This window comes from Triticum dicoccoides, chromosome 3A (assembly GCF_002162155.2).
Source record: "Triticum dicoccoides isolate Atlit2015 ecotype Zavitan chromosome 3A, WEW_v2.0, whole genome shotgun sequence".
In the NCBI taxonomy this organism is placed as follows: domain Eukaryota; kingdom Viridiplantae; phylum Streptophyta; class Magnoliopsida; order Poales; family Poaceae; genus Triticum; species Triticum dicoccoides.
Window position 1 is genome coordinate 641296015 of NC_041384.1, and position 25002 is coordinate 641321016.

General features: G+C 42.4%; 1 protein-coding gene and 1 non-coding gene across 2 annotated transcripts; one reads left to right on the top strand and one right to left on the bottom strand.

The window, feature by feature from the left end:
• Nucleotides 1-16411: 16411 nt before the first annotated feature.
• Nucleotides 16412-23995, bottom strand: LOC119269828 (probable thimet oligopeptidase). Its single transcript, XM_037551752.1, has 20 exons — nt 23772-23995; nt 23390-23511; nt 22884-23047; nt 22136-22226; nt 21510-21689; nt 21202-21279; nt 20938-21018; nt 20369-20461; nt 20083-20163; nt 19820-19982; nt 19620-19740; nt 18967-19039; nt 18597-18704; nt 18302-18399; nt 18159-18204; nt 17662-17758; nt 17202-17275; nt 17025-17129; nt 16857-16937; nt 16412-16772 (listed from the first exon to the last, which is right to left on the bottom strand). The coding sequence occupies exons 1-20, from the start codon at nt 23890-23892 to the stop codon at nt 16662-16664; spliced, it is 2088 nt and encodes a 695-aa protein (XP_037407649.1). The 5' UTR covers nt 23893-23995; the 3' UTR covers nt 16412-16661.
• A 314-nt stretch (nt 23996-24309) lies between these two features.
• Nucleotides 24310-24504, top strand: LOC119273776. The gene has a single exon (XR_005134972.1). It is a non-coding gene; the product is annotated as a U2 spliceosomal RNA (small nuclear RNA).
• The last annotated feature ends 498 nt before the right edge of the window (nt 24505-25002 follow it).

Genomic DNA, 25002 nt, shown 5'->3' on the forward strand with positions numbered 1-25002 from the left:
TTGAATCTTATTGTGATAATTATGAAAGTGGATTTGGGGAGGTCATGACTTTATTTAGTGATGAATCCACTATTTCGGAAGAGGTTCCAATTGATTATGTGAACAAAGTTGCTATCTATGATGATTATTGTGATGACATGTATGCTATGAAGAATAATGATAACCATGAAACTTGTCATCTTGATTTTAATTTTCAATTGGATTATGCTTCACATGACAGTTATTTTGTTGAGTTTGCTCCCACTATTATCCATGACAATAAATTTGCTTATGTGAAGAGTAATAAAATTTATATGCCTATGCATCATGAAAATAATGCTTTATGTGATAGCTATATTGTTGAATTCATTCATGATGCTACTGAAAATTATTATGAGGGAGGAACATATGCTTGTAGGAATTGCAATAATATCAAGTTTCCTCTCTATGTGCTTAAAGTTCTGAAGTTATGCTTGTTTTGCCTTCCTATGCTAGTTGATTATTTTTCCCATAAGTTGTTTGTTCACAAAATCCCTATGCATAGGAAGTGGGTTAGACTTAAATGTGATAGCCATATTCTTCATGATGATCCCTTTATGTTTTAGTTCTTATCTTTTATGTGAGCATCATTGAAATCATCATGCCTAGCTAGGGGCGTTAAACGATAGCGCTTGTTGGGAGGCAACCCAATTTTATTTTTGTTATTTGTTTTTTGCTCCTGTTTAGTAATAAATAATTCATCTATCCTCTGTTTAGATGTTGTTTTATGTTTAATTAGTGTTTGTGCCAAGTAGAACCTTTGGGAAGACTTGGGTGAAGTCTTTGCGATCTTGCTGTAAAAAACAAAAACTTTTGCGCTCACGAGATTAGCTGCCATTTTTTTACTGGAGAATGAGATTAGGTTGATTATTTTTGCAGATGATTAATAGACAAATTACTCGGGTCCAACAATTTATTTCAGAATTTTTGGAGTGACAGAAGTATTCGAATGATACAGATTACTACAGACTGTTCTGTTTTTGACAGATTCTGTTTTCATTGTGTTGTTTGCTTATTTTGATGAATCTATGAGTAGTATTGGAGGGTATGAACCATAGAGAAGTTGGAATACAGTAGATATTAAACCAATACGAATTTAGAATGAGTTCAAAACAGTACCTAAGTGGTGATTTATTTTCTTATACTAACGAAGCTTACGAGTTTTCTGTTAAGTTTTGTGTTGTGAAGTTTCCAAGCTTTGGGTAAAGATTCGATGGACTATGGAATAAGGAGTGGCAAGAGCCTAAGATTGGGGATGCACAAGGCACCCAAGGTAATATTCAAGGACAACCAAGAGCCTAAGCTTGGGGATGCCCCGGATGGCATCCCCTCTTTCGTCTTCGTTCATCGGTAACTTTACTTGGAGCTATATTTTTATTCACCACATGATATGTGTTTTGCTTGGAGCGTCATTTTATTTTCTTTTGTTTTGCTTGCTGTTTGAATAAAATACCAAGATCTGAAATTCTTAAATGTTAGATAGTCTTCACATAGTTGCATAATTATTCGACTGTTCATTGATCTTCACTTATATCTTTTGAAGTAGTTTGTCGTTTGCTCTAGTGCTTCACTTATATCCTTTTAGAGCACAACGGTGGTTTTATTTTCTAGAAATAGATGAACTCTTGTGCTTCACTTATATTATTTTGAGAGTCTTTTAGAACAGCATGGTACTTTGCTTTGGTTATGAAACTACTCCTAATATGATGGGCATCCAAGAGGGATATAATAAAAACTTTCATATAAAGTGCATTGAATACTATGAGAAGTTTGATACTTGATGATTGTTTTGAGATATGAAGATGGTGATATTAGAGTCATGCTAGTTGATTAGTTGTGAATTTGAGAAATACTTGTGTTGAAGTTTGCAAGTCCCGTAGCATGCATGTTTGGTAACCGTTGTGTAACAAATTTGAAACATGAGGTGTTCTTTGATTGTCATCCTTATTGGTGGTGGTCGGGGACGAGCGATGGTCTTTTCCTATCAATCTATCCCCCTAGGAGCATGCGCGTAATGCTTGGTTTTTGATGACTTGTAGATTTTTTCAATAAGTATGTGAGTTCTTTATGACTAATGTTGAGTCCATGGATTATACGCACTCTCACCTTTCTATCATTGCTAGCCTCTTCGGTACCGTGCATTGCCCTTTCTCACCTTGAGAGTCGGTGCAAACTTCGCCGGTGCATCCAAACCCCGTGATATGATACGCTTTGTCACACATAAACCTTCTTATATCTTCCTCAAAACAGCCACAATACCTACCTATTATGGCATTTCCATAGCCATTCCAAGATGTATTGCCATGCAACTTTCCACTGTTCCGTTCATCATGACATGCTTCATCATTGTCATATTGCTTTGCATGATCATGTAGTTGACATCATATTTGTGGCAAAGCCACCATGCATAATTTATCATACATGTCACTCTTGATTCATTGCCTTTCCCGGTACACCGCCGGAGGCATTCATATAGAGTCATATTTTGTTCTAGTATCGAGTTGTGATCATTGAGTTGTAAATAAATAGAAGTGTGATGATCATCATTAATAGAGCATTGTCCCAAATAAAAAAGGAAAGGCCAAATAAAAAAAGGAAGGCCCAAAAAAAGGGACAATGCTACTGTCCTATTTTTCCACACTTGTACTTCAAAATAGCACCATGATCTTTATGATAGAGAGTCTCTTGTTTTGTCACTTTCATATACTAGTGGGAATTTTTCATTATAGAACTTGGCTTGTATATTCCAACAATGGGCTTCCTCAAATGCCCTAGGTCTTCGTGAGCAAGCAAGTTGGATGCACACCCACTTAGTTGCTTTTGTTGAGCTTTCATACATTTATAGATCTAGTGCATCCGTTGCATGGCAATCCCTACTCCTCGCATTGACATAAATTGATGGGCATCTCCCTAGCCCGTTGATTAGTCACGTCAATGTGAGACTTTCTCCTTTTTTGTCTTCTCCACATAACCCCCATCATTATACTCCATTCCACCCATAGTGCTATATCCATGGCTCACGCTCATGTATTGCGTGAAAGTTGAAAAAAGTTTGAGATTACTAAAGTATGAAACAATTGTTTGGCTTGTCATCGGGGTTGTGCATGATGAGAGCATTCTTGTGTGACAAAAATGGAGCATGACCAAACTATATGATTTTGTAGGGATGAACTTTCTTTGGCCATGTTATTTTGAGAAGACATAATTGCTTAGTTAGTATGCTTGAAGTATTATTATTATTATGTCAATATTAAACTTTTGTCTTGAATCTTTCGGATCTGAGCATTCATGCCACAATAAAGAAAATTACATTGAGAATTATGCTAGGTGGCACTCCACATCAAAAATTCTGTTTTTATCATTTACCTACTCGAGGACGAGCAGGAATTAAGCTTGGGGATGCTTGATACGTCTCCAACGTATCTATAATTTTTTTATTGTTCCATGCTAATATATTATCAACTTTGGATGTTTTATATGCATTTATATGCTATTTTATATGATTTTTTGGGACTAACCTATTAACCTAGATCCCAGTGCCAGTTTCTGTTTTTTCCTTGTTTTTGAGTTTTACTGAAAAGGAAAATCAAACGGAGTCCAATTGACCTGAAACTTCACAGAACTTTTTTTTGGACCAGAAGAAGGCCATGGAGTAAAAGAGTTGGGCCAGAAGAGTCCTGGACTGCCCACGAGGGTGGGGGCGCCCCCCCCCCCTGGGCGCGCCTCCCTACCTCGTGGACAGCCCGGAGACTCCCTTGACTTATTCTCGACGCCAAAACCTCTTACATATACTGAAACTTCCAGAAAGAAACCTAGATCGGGAGTTCTGCCGCCAGAAACCTCCGTAGCCACCGAAAACCAATCTAGACCCGTTCCGGCACCCTGCCGGAGGGGGGGAATCCCTCTCCGGTGACCATCTTCATCATCCCGGCGCTCTCCATGACGAGGAGGGAGTAGTTAACCCTTGGGGCTGAGGGTATGTACCAGTAGCTATGTGTTTGATATATATCTCTCTCTCTCTTGTGTTCTTGATTCGGCACGATCTTGATGTATCGCGAGCTTTGCTATTATAGTTGGATCTTATGATGTTTCTCCCCATCTACTCTCTTGTAATGGATTGAGTATTCCCTTTGAAGTTATCTTGTCGGGTTGAGTCTTTAAGGATTTGAGAACACTTGATGTATGTCTTGCATGTGCTTATTTGTGGTGACAATGGGATATTCACGTGATCCACTTGATGTATGTTTTGGTGATCAACTTGCAAGTTCCGTGACCTCGTGAACTTATGAATAGGGGTTGGCACACGTTTTCGTCTTGATCCTCCGGTGGAAACTTTGGGGCACTCTTTGAAGTTCTTTGTGTTGGTTGAATAGATGAATCTGAGATTGTGTGATGCATATCGTATAATCATACCCATGGATACTTGAGGTGACATTGACATTAGGGTTTTGGTTGATTTGTGTCTTAAGGTGTTATTCTAGTACGAACACTATGATAGATCAATCAGAAAGAATAACTTTGAGGTGGTTTCGTACCCTACAATAATCTCTTCGTTTGTTCTCCGCTATTAGTGACTTTGGAGTGACTCTTTGTTGAATGTTGAGGGATTGTTATATGATCCAATTATGTTATTATTGTTGAGAGAACTTGCACTAGTGAAAGTATGAACCCTAGGCCTTGTTTCAACGCATTGCAATACCGTTTGTGCTCACTTATATCATTAATTACCTTGCTGTTTTTATATTTTCAGATCACAAAATCCTTTATCTACCATCCATATTGCACTTGTATCACCATCTCTTCACCGAACTAGTGCACCTATACAATTTACCATTGTATTGGGTGTGTTGGGGACACAAGAGACTCTTTGTTATTTGGTTGCATTGTTTGAGAGAGACCATCTTCATCCTACGCCTCCCACGGATTGATAAACCTTAGGTTATCTAGTTGAGGGAAATTTGCTACTGTCCTACAAACCTCTGCACTTGGAGGCCCAACTATTGGGGAACGTAGCCGAATTTTAAAATTTTCTACGCATCACCAAGATCAATCTATGGATTCATCTAGCAACGAGGGAGAGGGGAGTGCATCTACATACCCTTGTAGACCGCGAGCGGAAGCGTTCAAGAGAACGGGGTTGATGGAGTCGTACTCGTCGTGATCCAAATCACCGATGACCGAGCGCCGAACGGACGGCACCTCCGCGTTCAACACACATACAGTTGGGAGAGAAGTCTCCTCCTTCTTGATCCAGCAAGGGGAGAGGAGAGGTTGATGGAGATCCAGCAGCACGACGGCGTGGTGGTGGAACTAGCGGGATCTCGGCAGGGCTTTGCCAAGCACCAACGAGAGGGAGAGGTGTCACGGGGGGAAGAGGGAGACCCCAGGGACTTGGGTGTGGCTGCCCTCGCTCCCCTCCACTATATATAGGTGCCAGGGGGGTTCCGGCCCCTCTAGATCCCATCTAGATGGGGGGGCGGCGGCCAAGGGGGTGGCTTGGCCCCCAAGCCAGGTGGAGGCGCCCCCACCCCTAGGGTTTCTAACCCTAGGCGCAGGAGGAGGCCCATGGGGGGCACACCAGCCCACCAGAGGCTAGTTCCCTTCCCACTTCAGCCCATGGGGCCCTCCGGGATAGGTGGCCCCACCCGGTGGACCCCTGGGACCCTTCTGGTGGTCCCGGTACAATACCGGTGACCCCCGAAACCTTCCCGGTGGCCGAAACTGGACTTCCTATATACAAATCTTTACCTCCGGACCATTCCGGAACTCCTCGTGACGTCCAGGATCTCATCCGGGACTCCGAACAACTTTCGGGTTACCTCATACTAATATCTCTACAACCCTAGCATCACCGAACCTTAAGTGTGTAGACCCTACGGGTTCGGGAACCATGCAAACATGACCGAGACGACTCTCCCGCCAATAGCCAACAGCGGGATCTGGATACCCATGTTGGCTCCCACATATTCCATGATGATCTCATCGGATGAACCACGATGTCAAGGATTCAATCAATCCCGTATTCAATTCCCTTTGTCAATCGGTACGTTACTTGCCCAAGATTCGATCGTCGGTATTCCAATACCTCGTTCAATCTCGTTACCGACAAGTCACTTTACTCATTCTGTAACACATCATCCCGTGACCAACCCTTAGTCACATTGAGCTCATTACGATGATGTTTTACCAAGTGGGCCCAGAGATACCTCTCCGTCATGCGGAGTGACAAATCCCAGTCTCGATTCGTGCCAACCCAACAGACACTTTTGGAGATACCCGTAGTGCACCTTTATAGTCACCCAGTTACATTGTGACGTTTGGCACACCCAAAGTATTCCTATAGTATCCGGGAGTTGCACAATCTCATGGTCTAAGGAAAAGATACTTGACATTAGAAAAGCTCTAGCAGACGAACTACACGATCTTGTGCTATGCTTAAGATTGGGTCTTGTCCATCACATCATTCTTCTAATGATGTGATCTCGTTATCAATGACATCTAATGTCCATAGTCAGGAAACCATGACTATCTGTTGATCAACGAGCTAGTTAACTAGAGGCTCACTAGGGACATGTTGTGGTCTATATATTCACACATGTATTACGATTTCCGAATAACACAATTATAGCATGAACAATAGACAATTATCATGAACAAGGAAATATAATAATAACCGTTTTATTATTGCCTCTAGGGCATATTTCCAATAGTCTCCCACTTGCACTAGAGTCAATAATCTAGTTACATTGTAATGAATCGAACACCCATAGAGTTCTGGTGTTGATCATGTTTTGCTCGAGGAAGAGGCTTAGTCAATGGATCTGCGACATTCAGGTCCGTATGCACTTTACAAATATCTATGTCTCCATTTTGAACATTTTCATGAATGGAGTTGAAGCGACGCTTGATATGCCTGGTCTTCCTGTGAAACCTAGGCTCCTTGGCAAGGGCAATAGCTCCAGTGTTGTAACAGAAGAGAGTCATCGGGCCCGGCGCATTGGGAATAACTCCTAGGTCGGTAATGAACTCCTTCACCCAGATTGCTTCTTATGCTGCCTCTGAGGCTGCCATGTACTCCGCTTCACATGTAGATCCCGCCACGACGCTTTGCTTGCAACTGCACCAGTTGACTACCCCACCATTCAAAATATACATGTATCCGGTTTGTGACTTAGAGTCATCCAGATCTGTGTCGAAGCTAGCATCGACGTAACCCTTTACGACGAGCTCTTCGTCACCTCCATAGACGAGAAACATATCCTTAGTCCTTTTCAGGTACTTCAGGATATTCTTTACCGCTGTCCAGTGTTCCATGCCAGGATTACTTTGGTACCTTCCTAACAAACTTACGGCAAGTTTTACATCAGGCCTGGTACACAGCATGGCATACATGATAGACCCTATGGCCGAGGCATAGGGGACGACACTCATCTTTTCTCTATCTTCTGCCGTGGTCGGGCATTGAGCTGTGCTCAATCTCATACCTTGTAATACAGGCAAGAACCCCTTCTTGGACTGATCCATATTGAACTTCTTCAATATCTTGTCAAGGTATGTACTTTGTGAAAGACCAATGAGGCGTATCGATCTATCTCTATAGATCTTGATGCCTAATATATAAGCAGCTTCTCCAAGGTCCTTCATTGAAAAACACTTGTTCAAGTAGGCCTTTATGCTTTCCAAGAATTCTATATCATTTCCCATCAACAGTATGTCATCCACATACAATATGAGAAATGCTACAGAGCTCCCACTCACTTTCTTGTAAACGCAGGCTTCTCCATAAGTCTGCGTAAACCCAAACGCTTTGATCATCTCATCAAAATGAATGTTCCAACTCCAGATGCTTGCACCAGCCCATAGATTGAGCGTTGGAGCTTGCACACCTTGTCAGCATTCTTAGGATCGACAAAACCTTCCGGCTGCATCATATACAATTCTTCCTTAAGGAAACCATTAAGGAATGCCATTTTGACGTCCATTTGCCATATCTCATAATCATAGAATGCGGCAATTGCTAACATGATTCGGACGGGCTTCAGCTTCGCTACGGGTGAGAAAGTCTCATCGTAGTCAACCCCTTGAACTTGTTGATAACCCTTAGCGACAAGCCGAGCCTTATAGATGGTCACATTACCATCCGCGTCTATCTTCTTCTTAAAGATCCATTTATTTTCTATGGCTCGCAGATCATCGGGCAAGTCAGTCAAATTCCATACTTCGTTTTCATACATGGATCCTATCTCGGATTTCATGGCTTCCAGCCATTTGTCGGAATCTGGGCCCGCCATCGCTTCTTCATAGTTGGAAGGTTCACCATTGTCTAACAACATGATTTCCAGGACAGGGTTGCCGTACCACTCTGGTGCGGAACGTGTCCTTGTGGACCTTCGAAGTTTAGTAGCAACTTGATCTGAAGTTTCATGATCACCATCATTAACTTCCTCCCTAGTCGGTGCAGACACCTCAGGAACAATTTCTTGAGCCGCGCCACTCTCTGGTTCAAGAGGCAATACTTCATCAAGTTCTACTTTCCTCCCACTTACTTCTTTCGAGAGAAACTTTTTCTCTAAAAGGATCCATTCTTGGCAACAAAGGTCTTGCCTTCGGATCTAAGATAGAAGGTATACCCAATAGTTTCTTTAGGGTATCCTATGAAGACGCATTTTTCCGATTTGGGTTCGAGCTTTTCAGCTTGAAGTTTCTTGACATAAGCATCACATCCCCAAACTTTCAGAAACGACAGCTTAGGTTTCTTTCCAAACCACAATTCATATGGTGTCGCCTCAACGGATTTCGACGGAGCCCTATTTAAAGTGAATGCGGCAGTCTCTATAGCATAACCCCAAAATGATAGCGGTAGATCGGTAAAAGACATCATAGATCATACCATATCCAATAGGGTGCGATTATGACGTTCGGACACACCATTACGCTGTGGTGTTCCAGGCGGCGTGAGTTGTGAAACTATTCCACATTTCCTTAAGTGCGTGCCAATTCGTGACTCAAATATTCTCCCCCGCGATCTGATCGTAAGAACTTGATTTTCCTGTCACGTTGATTCTCAACCTCACTCTGAAATTCCTTGAACTTTTCAAAGGTCTCAGACTTGTGTTTCATTAAGTAGACATACCCATATCTACTTAAGTCATCAGTGAGGGTGAGGACATAACGATAGCCACCGCGAGCCTCAACACTCATTGGACCGCACACATCAATATGTATGATTTCCAATAAGTTGGTTGCTCACTCCATTGTTACGGAGAATGGAGTCTTGGTCATTTTACCCATGAGGCATGGTTCGCACGTGTCAAATGATTCATAATCAAGAGACTCCAAAAGTCCATCTGCATGGAGTTTCTTCATGCGTTTGACACCAATGTGACCAAGGCGGCAGTGCCACAAGTATGTGGGACTATCATTATCAACCTTACATATTTTGGCATTCACACTATGAATATGTGTAACATCATGTTCGAGATTAAATAAGAATAAACCATTGACCAGCTGGGCATGACCATAAAACACGTCTCTCATATAAATAGAACAACCATTATTCTCAGATTTAAATGAGTAGCCATCTCGCATTAAACGAGATCCAGATACAATGTTCATGCTCAAAGCTGGTACTAAATAACAATTATTGAGGTTTAAAACTAATCTCGTAGGTAAATGCAGAGGTAGCGTGCCGATGGCGATCACATCGACCTTGGAACCATTCCTGACGCGCATCGTCACCTCGTCCTTCGCCAGTCTCCGTTTATTCCGCAGTTCCTGTTTTGAGTTACAAATATGAGCAACCGCACCGGTATCAAATACCCAGGAGCTACTATGAGTGTTGGTAAGGTACACATCAATAACATGTATATCACATATACCTTTGGTATTGCCGGCCTTCTTTTCTGCTAAGTACTTGGGGCAGTTCCGCTTCCAGTGACCGTTTCCCTTGCAATAAAAGCACTCAGTCTCAGGCTTGGGTCCATTCTTTGACTTCTTCCCGGCAGCTTGCTTACCGGGCGCGGCAACTCCCTTGCCGTCCTTCTTGAAGTTCTTTTTACCCTTGCCTTTCTTGAACTTAGTGGTTTTATTCACCATCAAGACTTGATGTTCCTTTTTTTATTTCCACCTCCGCTGATTTCAGCATTGAATATACCTCGGGAATGGTCTTTTCCATCCCCTGCATATTGAAGTTCATCACAAAGCTCTTGTAGCTAGGTGGGAGCGACTGAAGGATTCTGTCAACGACCGCATCATCCAGGAGATTAACTCCTAGCTAAGACAAGCGGTTATGCAGCCCAGACATTTTGAGTATGTGCTCGCTGACAGAACTGTTCTCCTCCATCTTACAACTGTAGAAATTGTCGGAGACTTCATATCTCTCGACCCGGGCGTGAGCTTGGAAAACCATTTTCAGCTCTTGGAACATCTCATATGCTCCGTGTTGCTCAAAACGCTTTTGGAGCCCCGGTTCTAAGCTGTAAAGCATGCTGCACTGAACCAGGGAGTAATCATCACTACGTGTCTGCCAAGCGTTCATAACATCTTGTTCTGCAGGGAAAACAGGTGCTTCGCCTAGCGGTGCATCAAGGACATATGCTTTCCTGGCAGCTATGAGGATAATCCTCAGGTTACGGACCCAGTCCGTGTAGTTGCTGCCATCGTCTTTCAGCTTGGTTTTCTCTAGGAACGCGTTGAAGTTGAGGGCAACATTAGTGTGGGCCATTTGATCTACAAGACATATTGCAAAGATTTTAGACTATGTTCATGATAATTAAGTTCATCTAATCAAATTATTAATGAACTCCCACTCAGATAGACATCCCTCTAGTCATCTAAGTGATACATGATCCGAGTCAACTAGGCCGTGTCCGATCATCACGTGAGACGGACTAGTCATCATCGGTGAACATTTTCATGTTGATCGAATCTTCTATACAACTCATGTTCGACCTTTCGGTCTTCCGTGTTCCGAGTCCATGTATGTACATGCTAGGCTCGTCAAGTCAACCTAAGTGTATTGCGTGTGTAAATCTGGCTTACACCCGTTGTATGTGAACGTTAGAACCTATCACACCCGATCATCACGTGGTGCTTCGGAACAACGGACCTTAGTAACGGTGCATAGTTAGGGGGAACACTTTCTTGAAATTATTGTGAGGGATCATCTTATTTGTGCTACCGTCGTTCTAAGCAAATAAGATGTAAAACATGATAAACATCACATGAAGTCAAATAGTGACATGATATGGCCAATATCATTTTGCTCCTTTTGATCTCCATCTTCAGGGCGCCATGATCATCGTCGTCACCGGCATGACACCATGATCTCCATCATCATGATCTCCATCATCGTGTCTTCATGAAGTTGTCTCGTCAACTATTACTTCTACTACTATGGCTAACGGTTAGCGATAAAGTAAAGTAATTACATGACGTTTATGTTGACACGCATGTCATAAATAAATTAAGACAACTCCTATGGCTCCTGCCGGTTGTCATACTCATCGACATGCAAGTCGTGATTCCTATTACAAGAACATGATCAATCTCATACATCACATATATCATTCATCACATCCTTTTGGCCATATCACATCACACGGCATATGCTGCAAAAACAAGTTAGACGTCCTCTAATTGTTGTTGCAAGTTTTACGTGGCTACTATAGGTTTCTAGCAAGAACATTTCTTACCTATGTCAAAACCACAACGTGATATGCCAATTTCTATTACCCTTCATAAGGACCCTTTTCATCGAATCCGATCCGACTAAAGTGGGAGAGACAGACACCCGCTAGCCACCTTATGCAACTAGTGCATGTCAGTCGGTGGAACCAGTCTCACGTAAGCGTACGTGTAAGATAGGTCCGGGCCGCTTCATCCCACGATGCCGCCGAATCAAGATAAGACTAGTAACGGCAAGTAAATTGACAAAATCAACGCCCACAACAACTTGTGTTCTACTCGTGCATAGAAACTACGCATAGACCTAGCTCATGATGCCACTGTTGGGGAACGTAGCAGAATTTTAAAATTTTCTACGCATCACCAAGATCAATCTATGGAGTCATCTAGCAACGAGGGAGAGGGGAGTGCATCTACATACCCTTGTAGATCGCGAGCGGAAGCGTTCAAGAGAACAAGGTTGATGGAGTCGTACTCGTCGTGATCCAAATCACCGATGACCGAGCGCCGAACGGACGGCACCTCCGCGTTGAACACACGTACGGTTGGGAGAGACGTCTCCTCCTTCTTGATCCAGTGAGGGGAGAGGAGAGGTTTATGGAGATCCAGCAGCACGATGGCGTGGTGGTGGAAGTAGCGGGATCTCGGCAAGGCTTCGCCAAGCACCAACGAGAGGGAGAGGTGTCACGGGGGGAAGAGGGAGGCGCCAGGGACTTGGGTGCGGCTGCCCTCCCTCCCCTCCACTATATATAGGGGCCAGGGGGCGTCGACCCCTCTAGATCCCATCTAGATGGGGGGCGGCGGCCAAGGGGGTGACTTGGCCCCCTAGCCAGGTGGAGGCGCCCCCCACCCCTAGGGTTTCTAACCCTAGGCGCAGGAGGAGGCCCATGGGGGGCGCACCAGCCCACCAGAGGCTGGTTCCCTTCCCACTTCAGCCCATGGGGCCCTCCGGGATAGGTGGCCCCACCCGGTGGACCCCTGGGACCCTTCCGGTGGTCCCGGTACAATACCGGTGACCCCCGAAACCTTCCCGGTGGCCGAAACTGGACTTCCTATATACAAATCTTTACCTCCAGACCATTCCGGAACTCCTTGTGGCATCCAAGATCTCATCCGGGACTCCGAACAACTTTTGGGTTACTGCATACTAATATCTCTACAACCCTAGCGTCACCGAACATTAAGTGTGTAGACCCTACGGGTTCGGGAACCATGCAGACATGACCGAGACGACTCTCCAGCCAATAGCCAATAGTGGGATCTGGATACCCATGTTGGCTCCCACATATTCCACGATGATCTCATCGGATGAACCACGATGTCAAGGATTCAATCAATCATGTATTCAATTCCCTTTGTCAATAGGTACGTTACTTGCCCGAGATTCGATCGTCGGTATTCCAATACCTCGTTCAATCTCGTTACCGGCAAGTCACTTTACTCGTTCCGTAACACATCATCCCGTGACCAACCCTTAGTCACATTGAGCTCATTACGATGATGTTTTACCAAGTGGGCCCAGAGATACCTCTCCGTCATGCGGAGTGACAAATCCCAGTCTCGATTCGTGCCAACCCAACAGACACTTTCGGAGATACCTGTAGTGCATCTTTATAGTCACCCAGTTACGTTGTGACGTTTGGCACACCCAAAATATTCCTATAGTATCCGGGAGTTGCACAATCTCATGGTCTAAGGAAAAGATACTTGACATTAGAAAAGCTCTAGTAGACGAACTACACGATCTTGTGCTATGCTTAAGATTGGGTCTTGTCCATCACATCATTGTTCTAATGATGTGATCCCGTTATCAATGACATCTAATGTCCATAGTCAGGAAACCATGACTATCTGTTGATCAACGAGCTAGTTAACTAGAGGCTCACTAGGGACATGTTGTGGTCTATATATTCACACATGTATTACGATTTCTGGATAACACAATTATAGCATGAACAATAGACAATTATCATGAACAAGGAAATATAATAATAACCATTTTATTATTGCCTCTAGGGCATATTTCCAACACCAACAACGTCTACAAGAAGAAGGTTGTGTAGGAGACATCACGGCACGGGGCGGGGGTGGAGAGCTTGCTAGAACTCCTCTGCCAATGTAGCACAACAAATTACAACACTGGTAGTTAGCACCTATACCAGAATTGTAATTTAGACACGAACGGCTTTCATGCCAAGACGACACGTTCCAGGGGAAGTGGTGCTCTTACTACCTCCGTCCTGATTTATTGGTCCCCTTCGTATTTTGTGTCAAATTTTGACCATAAATTTAACTAATAAAATATTAATGCATGTCACCAAAAATTATATTGTTTGATTTATATTTAAACATAGTTTATGATGGTAATAAAATGTTAATGCAAACATAGTTATGATGGTATAATTTTTTGTGACATGCATTGATATTTTGTTAGTTAAATCCATGGTAAAAATTTAACAATAAATACAAAGAGGACCAATAAGCCAGGACGGAGGTAGTACATAAAACTATTCGTGAGCTTCACTCTAAGAAACTTGACGGAGTTATCAACAAAGTGGACTTTGATAAAGCTTGTGATAGTGTGAAATGACCTTTCTTGCAGCAAGCTCCTAACGTGAAGGGATTGGCTATGTTCGCATCAGCCGGTGGAGAGGTTTGCCTAAGGTGGCAGTGTTGGGGTCACACTTAATAGTGACATCGGTCATTATTTTAAACTAGGAAGGGGTTGCAACAGGGGGGTCGTATGTCGCTAATTCTCTTCAACGTCGTTCAGATATGCTCACAGACCTCGTTGTAAGGGTTAAGGAGGATGGACAGATTGATGGCCTAATTCTACATTTTGCGGATGGTGGTGTGTTAATTCTTTAATACGCAAATGACATCGCCATTTTTAAGATATCTTTTGCTTTGTACGCGCCAAAGAAGTAGAGAGTTGATATAAGCAACTATTTAGTTGTGAGTTGGACCCACTTTCATCTAGTTATCTTGGGATGCCATTCATCGTCGTGAACTTACCAATAAAGAGTGTAAGATCATCAAAGGCAGCCAAAAAAACCTATCAGTTAGAGGGCATGCTAATGTCCCATGGTGGAAGTTCGGTCCTTATCAATGCACTTCTCACAAGTGTATCTATACTTATGGTATCATCCTTCAAAATACCAAAAAGGGTGTTTCAAAAGGTTGGATTACTACATGTCCATATCCTTTTGGCAATGTGACGAGCATAAAGGGAAGTAACAGATAGCCAAGTGTGACATTTTGTGTAGGCCAAATGATTAAGGGGTTTGGGGATTGAGACCCTCAAAATTAAGAACAAGTGATTACTCAGTAAATGGTTGTACAAGTTGCTAACAGAGGAAGGTGTTTGGCAGGAGTTACTCTGAAACAAACATCTTCATTCCAAGATGTTGTCTCAAGTGTTGGCAAAACACCTGTTTTGAAAAGGCTTGATGAAGGTCAAGTGCACGTTCTTTAATAGAGGATTTTTCTCGGTCGACGATGATCGAACTACAAGTTTTTAGGAGACACCTGGCTTGAATATACTCCTATAGTGCTTCAATACCCGAGTCTTTGTTTTATTTTTAAATTTTTCACCCGAGCCTTTATCATATTGTGCCACGGAAAGGAGCTTCAACCATTTCTGTTCTTGGGGCGGGCCCGTTGAACATTCAGTTTCGTAGGGCATTGACAAGGATTAGTGGATTATGCAGCTTCACTTAGTAAATAGGTTGATGTCAATCGACTTAACACAGTAACATGATGTTTATCTCTTCGGATATCTTCTCAGTCAAATCCATGCATGCGGATATTATCTTTCCTCAGAATCACATATGTTGTTTCCATGTGGTTCCCAAATGGAGGGGGGGGGGGTCTTAATTCTACGAAGGATAATTTGGCAAAAAGCAACTGACAAGGATGCAAAAAATGTTATTTTTCTGACTAGCAGAAAAGAAATCATCATCTTTTTTCCTTCTTCCCTGTTTGCCATCCTTTGTGGCATACAATCAATATACTCCCTTTGTCCCATAATGTAAGACATTTTTTGACACTAGGGAGGGAGTAGCATATAATCTGCTATTGCCAACCAGTATAACAAATTTATCCGGAATCTGCTGCCTATTAGTATAACAAATTTATCTGAAAATTGACTTAGCCAAGGTTGATCCGAAATTGAGTATATATTAGAAATAAATTCTCCAGCATTTGATTCCCTACTAACAAAGGACCTTTTGGTATGCTTGAAAGGAATTATCACCCTAAGGCCTTGTTCAGTTTGGCAGGGTTTGAAAGGGATTGAAGGGGATTAAATCCTTTGCAAGTCAAAATCCTTCTCAAACCTCCTCAACCCCCTTCAATCCCTGTGGCAAGAGGATTAACCGAACATGGCCTAAAGCTGTTGACATGCCATAGCACGTGAATAATGTATGTCGTCCAACATTGACAACTATGTTGCTCTATTTCCTTCCTACCTGGTTTGCCTTTAAATATCAATAAACTTATTTGAAATTACAAGATAAAACCTATAATCATGTCTGTTTAAATGAGAGTTATCTTGTGTGCATGCTACACATTTCCTTCAAACTATCCACCTTGATGCTGCAAGGCTTTAAAGTGAAAGCTGCTAAGACATGCTTCATGCACCAACATAATCCAGGCTCATCGTTCACGCTCCCTTGCCACATAAAGAAACTAGTGATAACTCCGCAAAAAACAAAGGGAAAAAAACTAGTGATAGACACTAAAAAGTATTATACGCCACAAAGTTGAAATCCTGAGTAGGTCAGTGCCAGGAAATAACTATTCCAAGAGAGCTTGGCACAAATTTACATTGACCATTAACCAGATCTGCAATCAAGTAACAAACTGTCACTCTGAAACCAACGGTAATCATTCATCCCGGAAAAAAAAAAAGTAACTCAACGGTAATCAAACTTCATGGGCTAGTGCTACACGATCTTTCACAAAGCGTTCCTTGTTCTGCTCTGAATGAAAGGCTGCAGCGACGGTTCTCTTCCTAAGTAGTCAGTTATGATCTCAAGAGGATCTTTCGAGCCTCCTGGAGCCAATACCTGAAGTGAATGCAAAAGCGTTTATGAGCAACATGAATATATGATCAAATAACACGCCTAGAAGAGCATCATTTCATTTACTACCTTATTTCTAAACCTCAACCCTGCATGCTGATTTAGCAAGTCGTCTTTAAATTTCGTTGTGAATAGATCAGCAGCAAATACCTGCATGCACAAATTTATATCACTCTCTATCATTCCAGAACATATGATGGAGAAGTAACAGGCCTCTAGAGTAGTGTTTGCTCAGACCTCGCTCCATATGTAACTATAGCACACAGCGTCATAGCCAACAGCAATACGCGGAAAGCATGAAGCTGGGCTGGTCCCTTCCAACAAAGGTATCCCCAGCATTACCTTTAAAAAGGAGCATTTCACCCTCATGGTCATAAGTGACATAAAAGTGAATGGAAATCGTTTAGAATGTACCTTGGGATGAAGATCTTTGACCAAGTCATCGATGTCCACATTCTCGCTTGTATGTATTATCTGATCAACAAGGCCTGGTAAAACCAAAGGTGCAGATCAAAACTAGTGAACAAGAAGGCTACCCTACAGTATATAATATTTGTCGTAATGAATAAAATAACAAGAAGGCTACTAGGTGGGAAAATATTGACTTTTCGGAGAATAGGTGGGAAAAAAAGGAAACTGGACTGGATTTATGATGTTCAAATAGCAGAATGCCTAATGGGTGCAAAATTAGAACATATTGTTACTCGACTCAAGAAGGATAGGTAACAGGGACAATGAAATGTCAGAGAAGTCCTCGTGATATTAACAAAATATATCGGCATCTCACTATTTTGTAGGAGTATCTGAGCTAGACAAGTATTTTCAGGACGATTATTCTCATTCCCCATGCTTATAGAATGAAAAAGTGACTCACACAAAAGGATCTCTTGCTTCAATTTCAGGCCAGCAAACATGTCACGCCTTCTTTTCAGTGACTGGCAAGCTTCAGTAGTGACAGACTTTGTGATGTCCTACAATGATGAGAACAAAAGGCTTCAAGTACTAGTTGGCACAAGCTTCAACAGATTAACAAGAACTTGTTAAAGTATATTTTTTTTGGTTCGTCATCAGATTCCCCTTTTAAAAAAAGAGTCATAGCCCCCTCAAAAAAAAAAAAAAAGAGTCATAGCAACCAGCTCATATGCTATTTTTTAACATTAGGATTCTTGAGTCATGCAAAGAAGCAAACATTGTTTCTTATCTATGAATTCGGTAGCTGTAGTTCCATTGCCTAGAATAACTCGATTCCTTAATATTTCATACAGGTTACACACTAGAAGCAGTTCTTTTATATTTTCATTCTTGTTCCTGGCAATACATAGAGTTTGAAGATAGTTTCAGTACAAAAACATCATTTCTGTTCTTCATCACCTGATAGAAGCCGGACATCATTTTCAGGGAAATGCTCTCGTAACACCTGTGATCACAATGTTATGTTTACATGCAAGAAATGGCATCTTCCAAAATTATACAGAAGTGTGGGCATGTTACTGACGAAAAAGAAATATGCTAACCAGTTCTCGAGTAACAGGCTTGGAATTTCAGCAAAGTCCCCCTCCAGACGGAGACTTGAAAATCTAGAAAAGGTGGCCCTGTTCGATATATGATGAACCTGCAGGATATTGAAACAATTAGTAGTGACTTTTATTTAATATTGAACATATGAGTAGATAAATTGTCAATCTGGTATTGATCAGAGCCATCTTTCTACTCTCAAGGGAAAATTACACTCACTGTGACAATTTGAATATTTCTGGTTTAAGAATTTGACTGGAAAAACATGCAAGGAAAAGTTTGAGGTTAGTCTACCACGTGACTGAATTCATGAAATATCCTCACAACTTCAGGGAACCGTAGCAATGCTGAATTCCCATCAAACTCTTTCGGGCATTGAGATAATAAGACTGCAACCGGAACCTGTCACAAAAATTACTGAATTAACATAATGAAATAATTCGTCCTTGAATAGACTCCAGGTGTACTTTCCGTTGATTATAGGTATTTCAGGCATCATTAGACAACCAGCCTGTAACAGTTCAACTACCCAAAGTGTTTAATTAACTATGCCACAGTAAGAAAATAACATTATAAGGTTGACTCACAATCCTTTCAAACAAGTGAGCAAACAAGACAATCACATTGAAATTACAATAGCAAATATACAGATTTTCTGAGTTACCTTACGTGAACCATTAGAACACATGTATCCATTCTGAAGTGCCACAACACAGGTGTGGTCATATTTTCCTTCCCTGTAAAGGGGAAAAAAGGCAAGTTAGTGATTAAATTACCTTGTTTGCTGGACAAGTTCATGTGGAAGTGCATGTGCTTTTGACTTGTGTGTCTTATGCTGCGTTATCAGTTCATTATTTCTTTCATGGGCTTTCAATCTACATTTGTTGAGATAATTTTTCTCTTGAAAATGTATGTTTGAAACCTAGGACAATTGGTCTCCCTTGGTTGCACATCTATGATAAACCGTGCAATAGATATATAAGATAGGAACCAGCTTTCCCTATATTTCTAAAATGAGAAATTGCCGGCCAACTTTCAGTGTTTGTATTCAATTAAACTTTATAAAATAGCATCCTGAGGCCACTAAATTTATTACGACTCCCATGGGCGGAGCCACACCAAGATACGGGTGTACAGATGTACACCCACTAATTTTGGCTCTCACAGTGAGAATGTGTAGCTGCAAGCTTAATGAAAGCATTTAGCACATATTAGTCTTTGATTAACCAAGATAACACTAATCTTCATCACTGACGCACATTCCTCTAAATGTGACTCCGCAACTGACGACTCCACCACTAAGCATAGAAAACAAACCTGGAAAACATATCAAGGAAAAAGTAACCCAAAAGATCACTTGAACTTGCATCCCAAACAGAGAAGAGACGAACTGTATCATGCCAAACCTCCACATCCTTAATTTCTTCAAATCGTAGCGCTGCCAGAGAAAACATGGGAAATGTGCTCATATATTTAATGGATAGTTGTGTTGTAGTGTTTAATGGGTAAAATCCTACCAAATAGATCCTGGAACATCTTCAGCATTCCTGATATGACCAGCTTAACAGGGAAATATCGTTTAATTTCACCAATGTCAAGATCAACCTTGTGCTGTTCGCCTCTTTTCATGTAGTATAATAAATCTTCCATGCCAAATTGAGCATTTCCTTCCTCCTTCATCTGAAATTAGAAGACCGAGAAAAGGATTCAACTGATTAATTAAAAGAGCATGATCAGTGACAAAAATAGAATAGACCCAAAAAGAGAGCTTTGTACAAACCTTAAGTTCTTTGAGTACGGTCAGTTCTCTATTAGCTAGATCACTTAACTGTTCTGACATTTCCTCCAAAAATTCTAACACCTGTAGCGGAAAACCCTTTAGAACATGTGGGGTTAACTTGGTGGCATACACAGATGCAAGTGAACATAAGAAGGAATGCCTAAAACACCATCTTGTTGGCAAGCTCAGTAGTAGCTCAGACTTGGCATGGAAGAATGCATTCACTAGGCACAGTTAGCTAAAACTGGACACTTTCAAGCAGATTTAACAACAAGAAAGCACAAACCTTCCTCGATGTCATTGGCATTCTTGGTTCAATAGCAAAATCAGAATAGTTGGAGTACCCAAGCAATCTCGCAAGCCTGTGTCTTATCTGAACCTGAATATAAAAAACTGTAAGTTGTCAGTTCCATGGCTCCAGTCTACAATGAAATTATGCGCAATAGATGAATTTATACCCATTTTCAATCATTCGATGGTTATTTCAAGCACTTTTAGTAAGTCTAGATATCAGCACCCCCCTTCACATTCCCCACATGGATAGCCTAAGAAGCTCACTATCAACTAATCAAGCATAACTAGTGCAATTACCACATGTCGAAAGGAAAATAAGGAAATTCCTATTTCAAAGAGCTAGAACGATGCAACCCAAGACAATAAAGAAATGCCATGTAGAACTGAATGATGCTGTGACCTATGAGATGAAGTGAAATTGGTAATCAAAAGATACTCCCTCCGTAAAGAAATATAAGAGCGTTTAGATCACTAAAGTAGTGATCTAAACGCTCTTATATTTGTTTACAGAGGGAGTACCAGTTTATGAAGTTAAAGATGCAGTTGGACACATGGGGATACCAATTTTTCTAGGATGGCTACGTTCTGTTTTCCACCTTTCTGGCCATAAGCAACAGCGATCTGCTTCCTGGTAGAGCCAACCTTGGAAACAGTACAGAAACAAAGAAAAAAATTAGCAGCTAGTGCATAGAACAAACATGGCTCTAGTGCAAAAGAACCCTACATAAGTAGGCCACAGAATATAGCAACAAGCCGCTAAGTAACTGGTCACAGTGACACCAACCAAATGTACAGGTGCATGATAAGCAGAAATGTGGAACTGACCTTGCAATGCTCAAGAATTGGAGTGACATAGTAACCTGTCAACAGAACCTTGCGCTTTCCGTCTGTTTCTTCCAGATCCTGAGTTAAACAGTAATAGTTAAACATAATCAGGGAGAAATACCATGACTGTTCTTTGTCTTCACTTCACACTTCTGTCCAACCATGAAGACAGAAAATGGTAACATATCATTTCAACATCCCAAAGTCTGCATGTCATACTTCGAAAAGGTGCACTCGTATAAGCACAATGTTGGAAGCATGAAGCATGATGTTGAACCCTCTGAAAAGTTTTCACTTCCCTAGCTCACCTTTAAGAACTCAGGAGGCATTCCAGCCAACTCTTCCTCGCTTAATAGAAGAAATTTGGTGAAATCACTCATGTTTTGAATATACTTCAAATTTAAGTCATCGATGAGAGATTTCAACTTCTCCATTTCTTCCTTCTTGGCTTGAGTTAGTTTTGCTCCGTTGCGTTCAAACTCTCTTACCTGTAACCATAATGAGAGGAAGTCAGCAATCGCATACTAACTGGGTCAAGCAGTTAGCCACACTGCCTGTATGCAGGCACTATATAGTCTCTATCCTTAAAAGGAATCATAATTAGCCAGTTCTATAATTTAACTTCAGCTTTGATCTAACATCAACAAAGAACTGAGATTAGTCCTGTGTGCCAACAATAATTGCAGAGATTAAATCGAGTAGATGCAACAGCACATAAGATGAATAGATGCAATGAGTCTCTAACAAAAATACTCAAATTATAAGCTGCCCATCAACAATACTCAGAAAAGTATGGACAAATTGATCCTAACAAGAAGATAGACATCATTCAGAGTCTTGGAGATGACCCCACAAATATAAATATGCAGATGCCACTCAGAACACAAGATTATGTATGAGGCTAGTTTCAAATGTAGTGTCACAAATATTGTACCAGACACTGGACAAATCTTGTTGCTTCCGGACCTATTCTTTCACCTCTCTCCATGAAAGCCTTTACAACACGGTACACATCCTCACGCTGCCTGGTCACCTTGCAGGAAATAACAGGATTCTTACACTAGGGGTTCAACAGTAATATGTTGGATTAAAAAGGTGAATAACAGGGAATTCAGTTTCTTTTAAGGATGTTCATTTCTATTCATATATCACCATATGACTTATACAACGACGAAAAGGCTGGACTAGACTACTGGGACGATATTTACATATTAGAGATGCTCACTGGACTGGGCAAACAGTTTGAGTATCATCGCTTCATAGACATCAGGTTGAGAACCAGCATGCATAATTTCCTAGGTTTTTTTTGAGCAAAAAAGAGGCTACCCTCTACGATTTTCATTATAGAAAACCATATGTCTTAAGACACTACTACAAACAGGAAATAAAAGTCACGACCATTACAGACCGGGAGGCACGACAGCCCCAACCAGCCACCATTGCTACTGATCATGCAAGATCAAAAGAACCCCAGAAGGCCAGCACAGCTAGAAAGAAACCTTTCAGGGGCACAAAATCTAGAGTCTAAGCCCATCAGGGGGGAGATGACAGCCACCTAATTCTATCAGCTGCATAATTTCCCGCTGTTTTCAATAGTAAATAAATGCCTGTTTGGGAAACGTATAATGAACCAGAGTTATTATGTCCAACAAGTGATATAATAAAACTAAGTAACAATGCACCTGCACAGCAGAAAGTGGGAATCCAATCGCTTCTCTGCGTCAGCACTGGCCCTGCATATATCTTCGGATGGTGACACCATCCTTGGGAGCACACAAGCTTGAACCAGAGGAAACTGCTGAGCATCCAATTCTGCCAACGGTGCAATTGCATTAGCGAAGTTGACCTGCAATGAAACACATCATGTAGCCAGCAATAACAGGGTGATGTTTTTTGAGTAGATAGTGTATGAATATCAAGCTTGCATCCAGCAAGATTTAGGTTATTATTTTATTTTATCTGCATAGGCACCTATGTATCTACGAGACATGGCGCAACAACGACATGATGCCTACTCATGTACGACGATCAGGTTCTGTGCACGGAATGGAAACAAAAAACCATGCCAAGCCTTTGACATTAAAGTGGCATTCCATAAAGCAGGCTGCTGATAAAAATGAACGCCTAGCCATAAAATAGCCTGCTGATAAAAATGCAGTAGCATCACATTGTTGCATTGCATACATACCTTATCTAGGGGAACTGCGGCCACGGCATCATATGTTTCCTTCGACTTAGCAATAATCCGGTCAGCCAATCTCTTGATCTCCGCTGCTGAGAGGTTGACCTGCGCATTAAACCCTGGAAGCTCTGCAAAAAACCAATACATTAACTACTCAGAAACCACATCAGTAAATGTCCATGTCACTATAAGAGCCAAATTCCCCAAAGCAGAATTTCCCGAGTCTCGGGCGTCAATTTCGCACAGCAAAATGGCGAAATAAACACAGACATATGCTGCATTGCTGTGCAATCGAACAGAACCACCGTAGTTCTGCGCGGCTCGAGCAACACCAGAGCAACCACACGAGCTCGTATTCAAAATCCCCAAGGGTTTTCGCGGTGCTCACCCTGCCGCTTCCTCCGGCGGTGGGCGGCGACGGCGGAGAAGGCGAGGTTGAGGCCGACGGCGACGAGCGCCGCGGCGCCGGCCACGGCCACCACGCGCCTCTCCTTCCTCCGGGGAGACATCCGGCGGGGCCTCCGCTTCTAGAAGGTTCTGGGGAAGGAAGGGGGGCGAAGCAGCTGAGCGAGGGAAGAGATGAGAGCGAGGGAGACGTTTCGGTGGCGGAATGGGCGAGGCCCCGACGCGAGCGAGCGGAGGTCACGAGGGCAACCGAGGCGGCCGTTGGATCCCGCGTCGACGGCTGGATTCACTAAACGTTTTTCTTTTGGGCGGCGTGGACTGAACCGAGGCAGGCCTCGGCTAAAAGGCCAGGCCCGGTCGCGGAAACCAAATCGTTGAGGCCCACGCAAGAGGCAGGCGCTCCGCGTGCGCGGGAGGCAAGCAAGCAAGCAGCTCGTTTCGTTTAGTACCACCTCGCCCAGCGAGGAGGGACGTGAGGGCGCTGAGGATATAAATAGATGGGCAGGGCATCTGCTTAACTCGTACCTTTCTCGGCCTTTTGGCTAAGATCAAGTGTAGTATCTTCTTATCAGTTTAATTTCTAATATGTAAGGTACACTCTCACAATGATATTAAATTTATTTTTTATGGGGAGGGTCCAATCACAATGGCTTGCCACTGGACCCCTCAGGTGTCGCTCGTGTCCTTGCACTACCGCACGGGCTGGCGCACCCCAACAAAACCAATTCAATGTTTCTACCCATTTAGCTCTTCCGCGAAATGCAACGCCGATTGTCTCTGCTCTTAACAGTGTGAAGAGTAAGCAAACATGAAGCTGGCGTTCGTGGTCGCTGGGCCAACATACCACTAAGGCTGTCACTTTCTTGCTCGGTATTTAGACTACTAGCCATGTTGCACGCGGCGACCGCGCCTGATGATGTTTTGTATGTGCTGAAAGAAAGGTTTTATGGGTTGATCCCTTTGTTGGTAGATTGGTTACTCTACATTTTAAAAAAGTGGTAACATCTCTCTCTGTAGAGCATTTGGAGGTGGTCTCATCGGCGGCCTCGTGTGAGGGGCATGTGTTGCCAAAGTCATGTGAGCAACTGGAGGTGCCTGAGTCCATCGTGTTTGGCGGTTCCTGTGGTCGATGAGGTTGCGTCGGTGATTCCTTTGGTTGAGGTTGTTGATACGGTCAGTATGTTGATGCCGGCTCCTGGTGGCGTCTTGGTTGA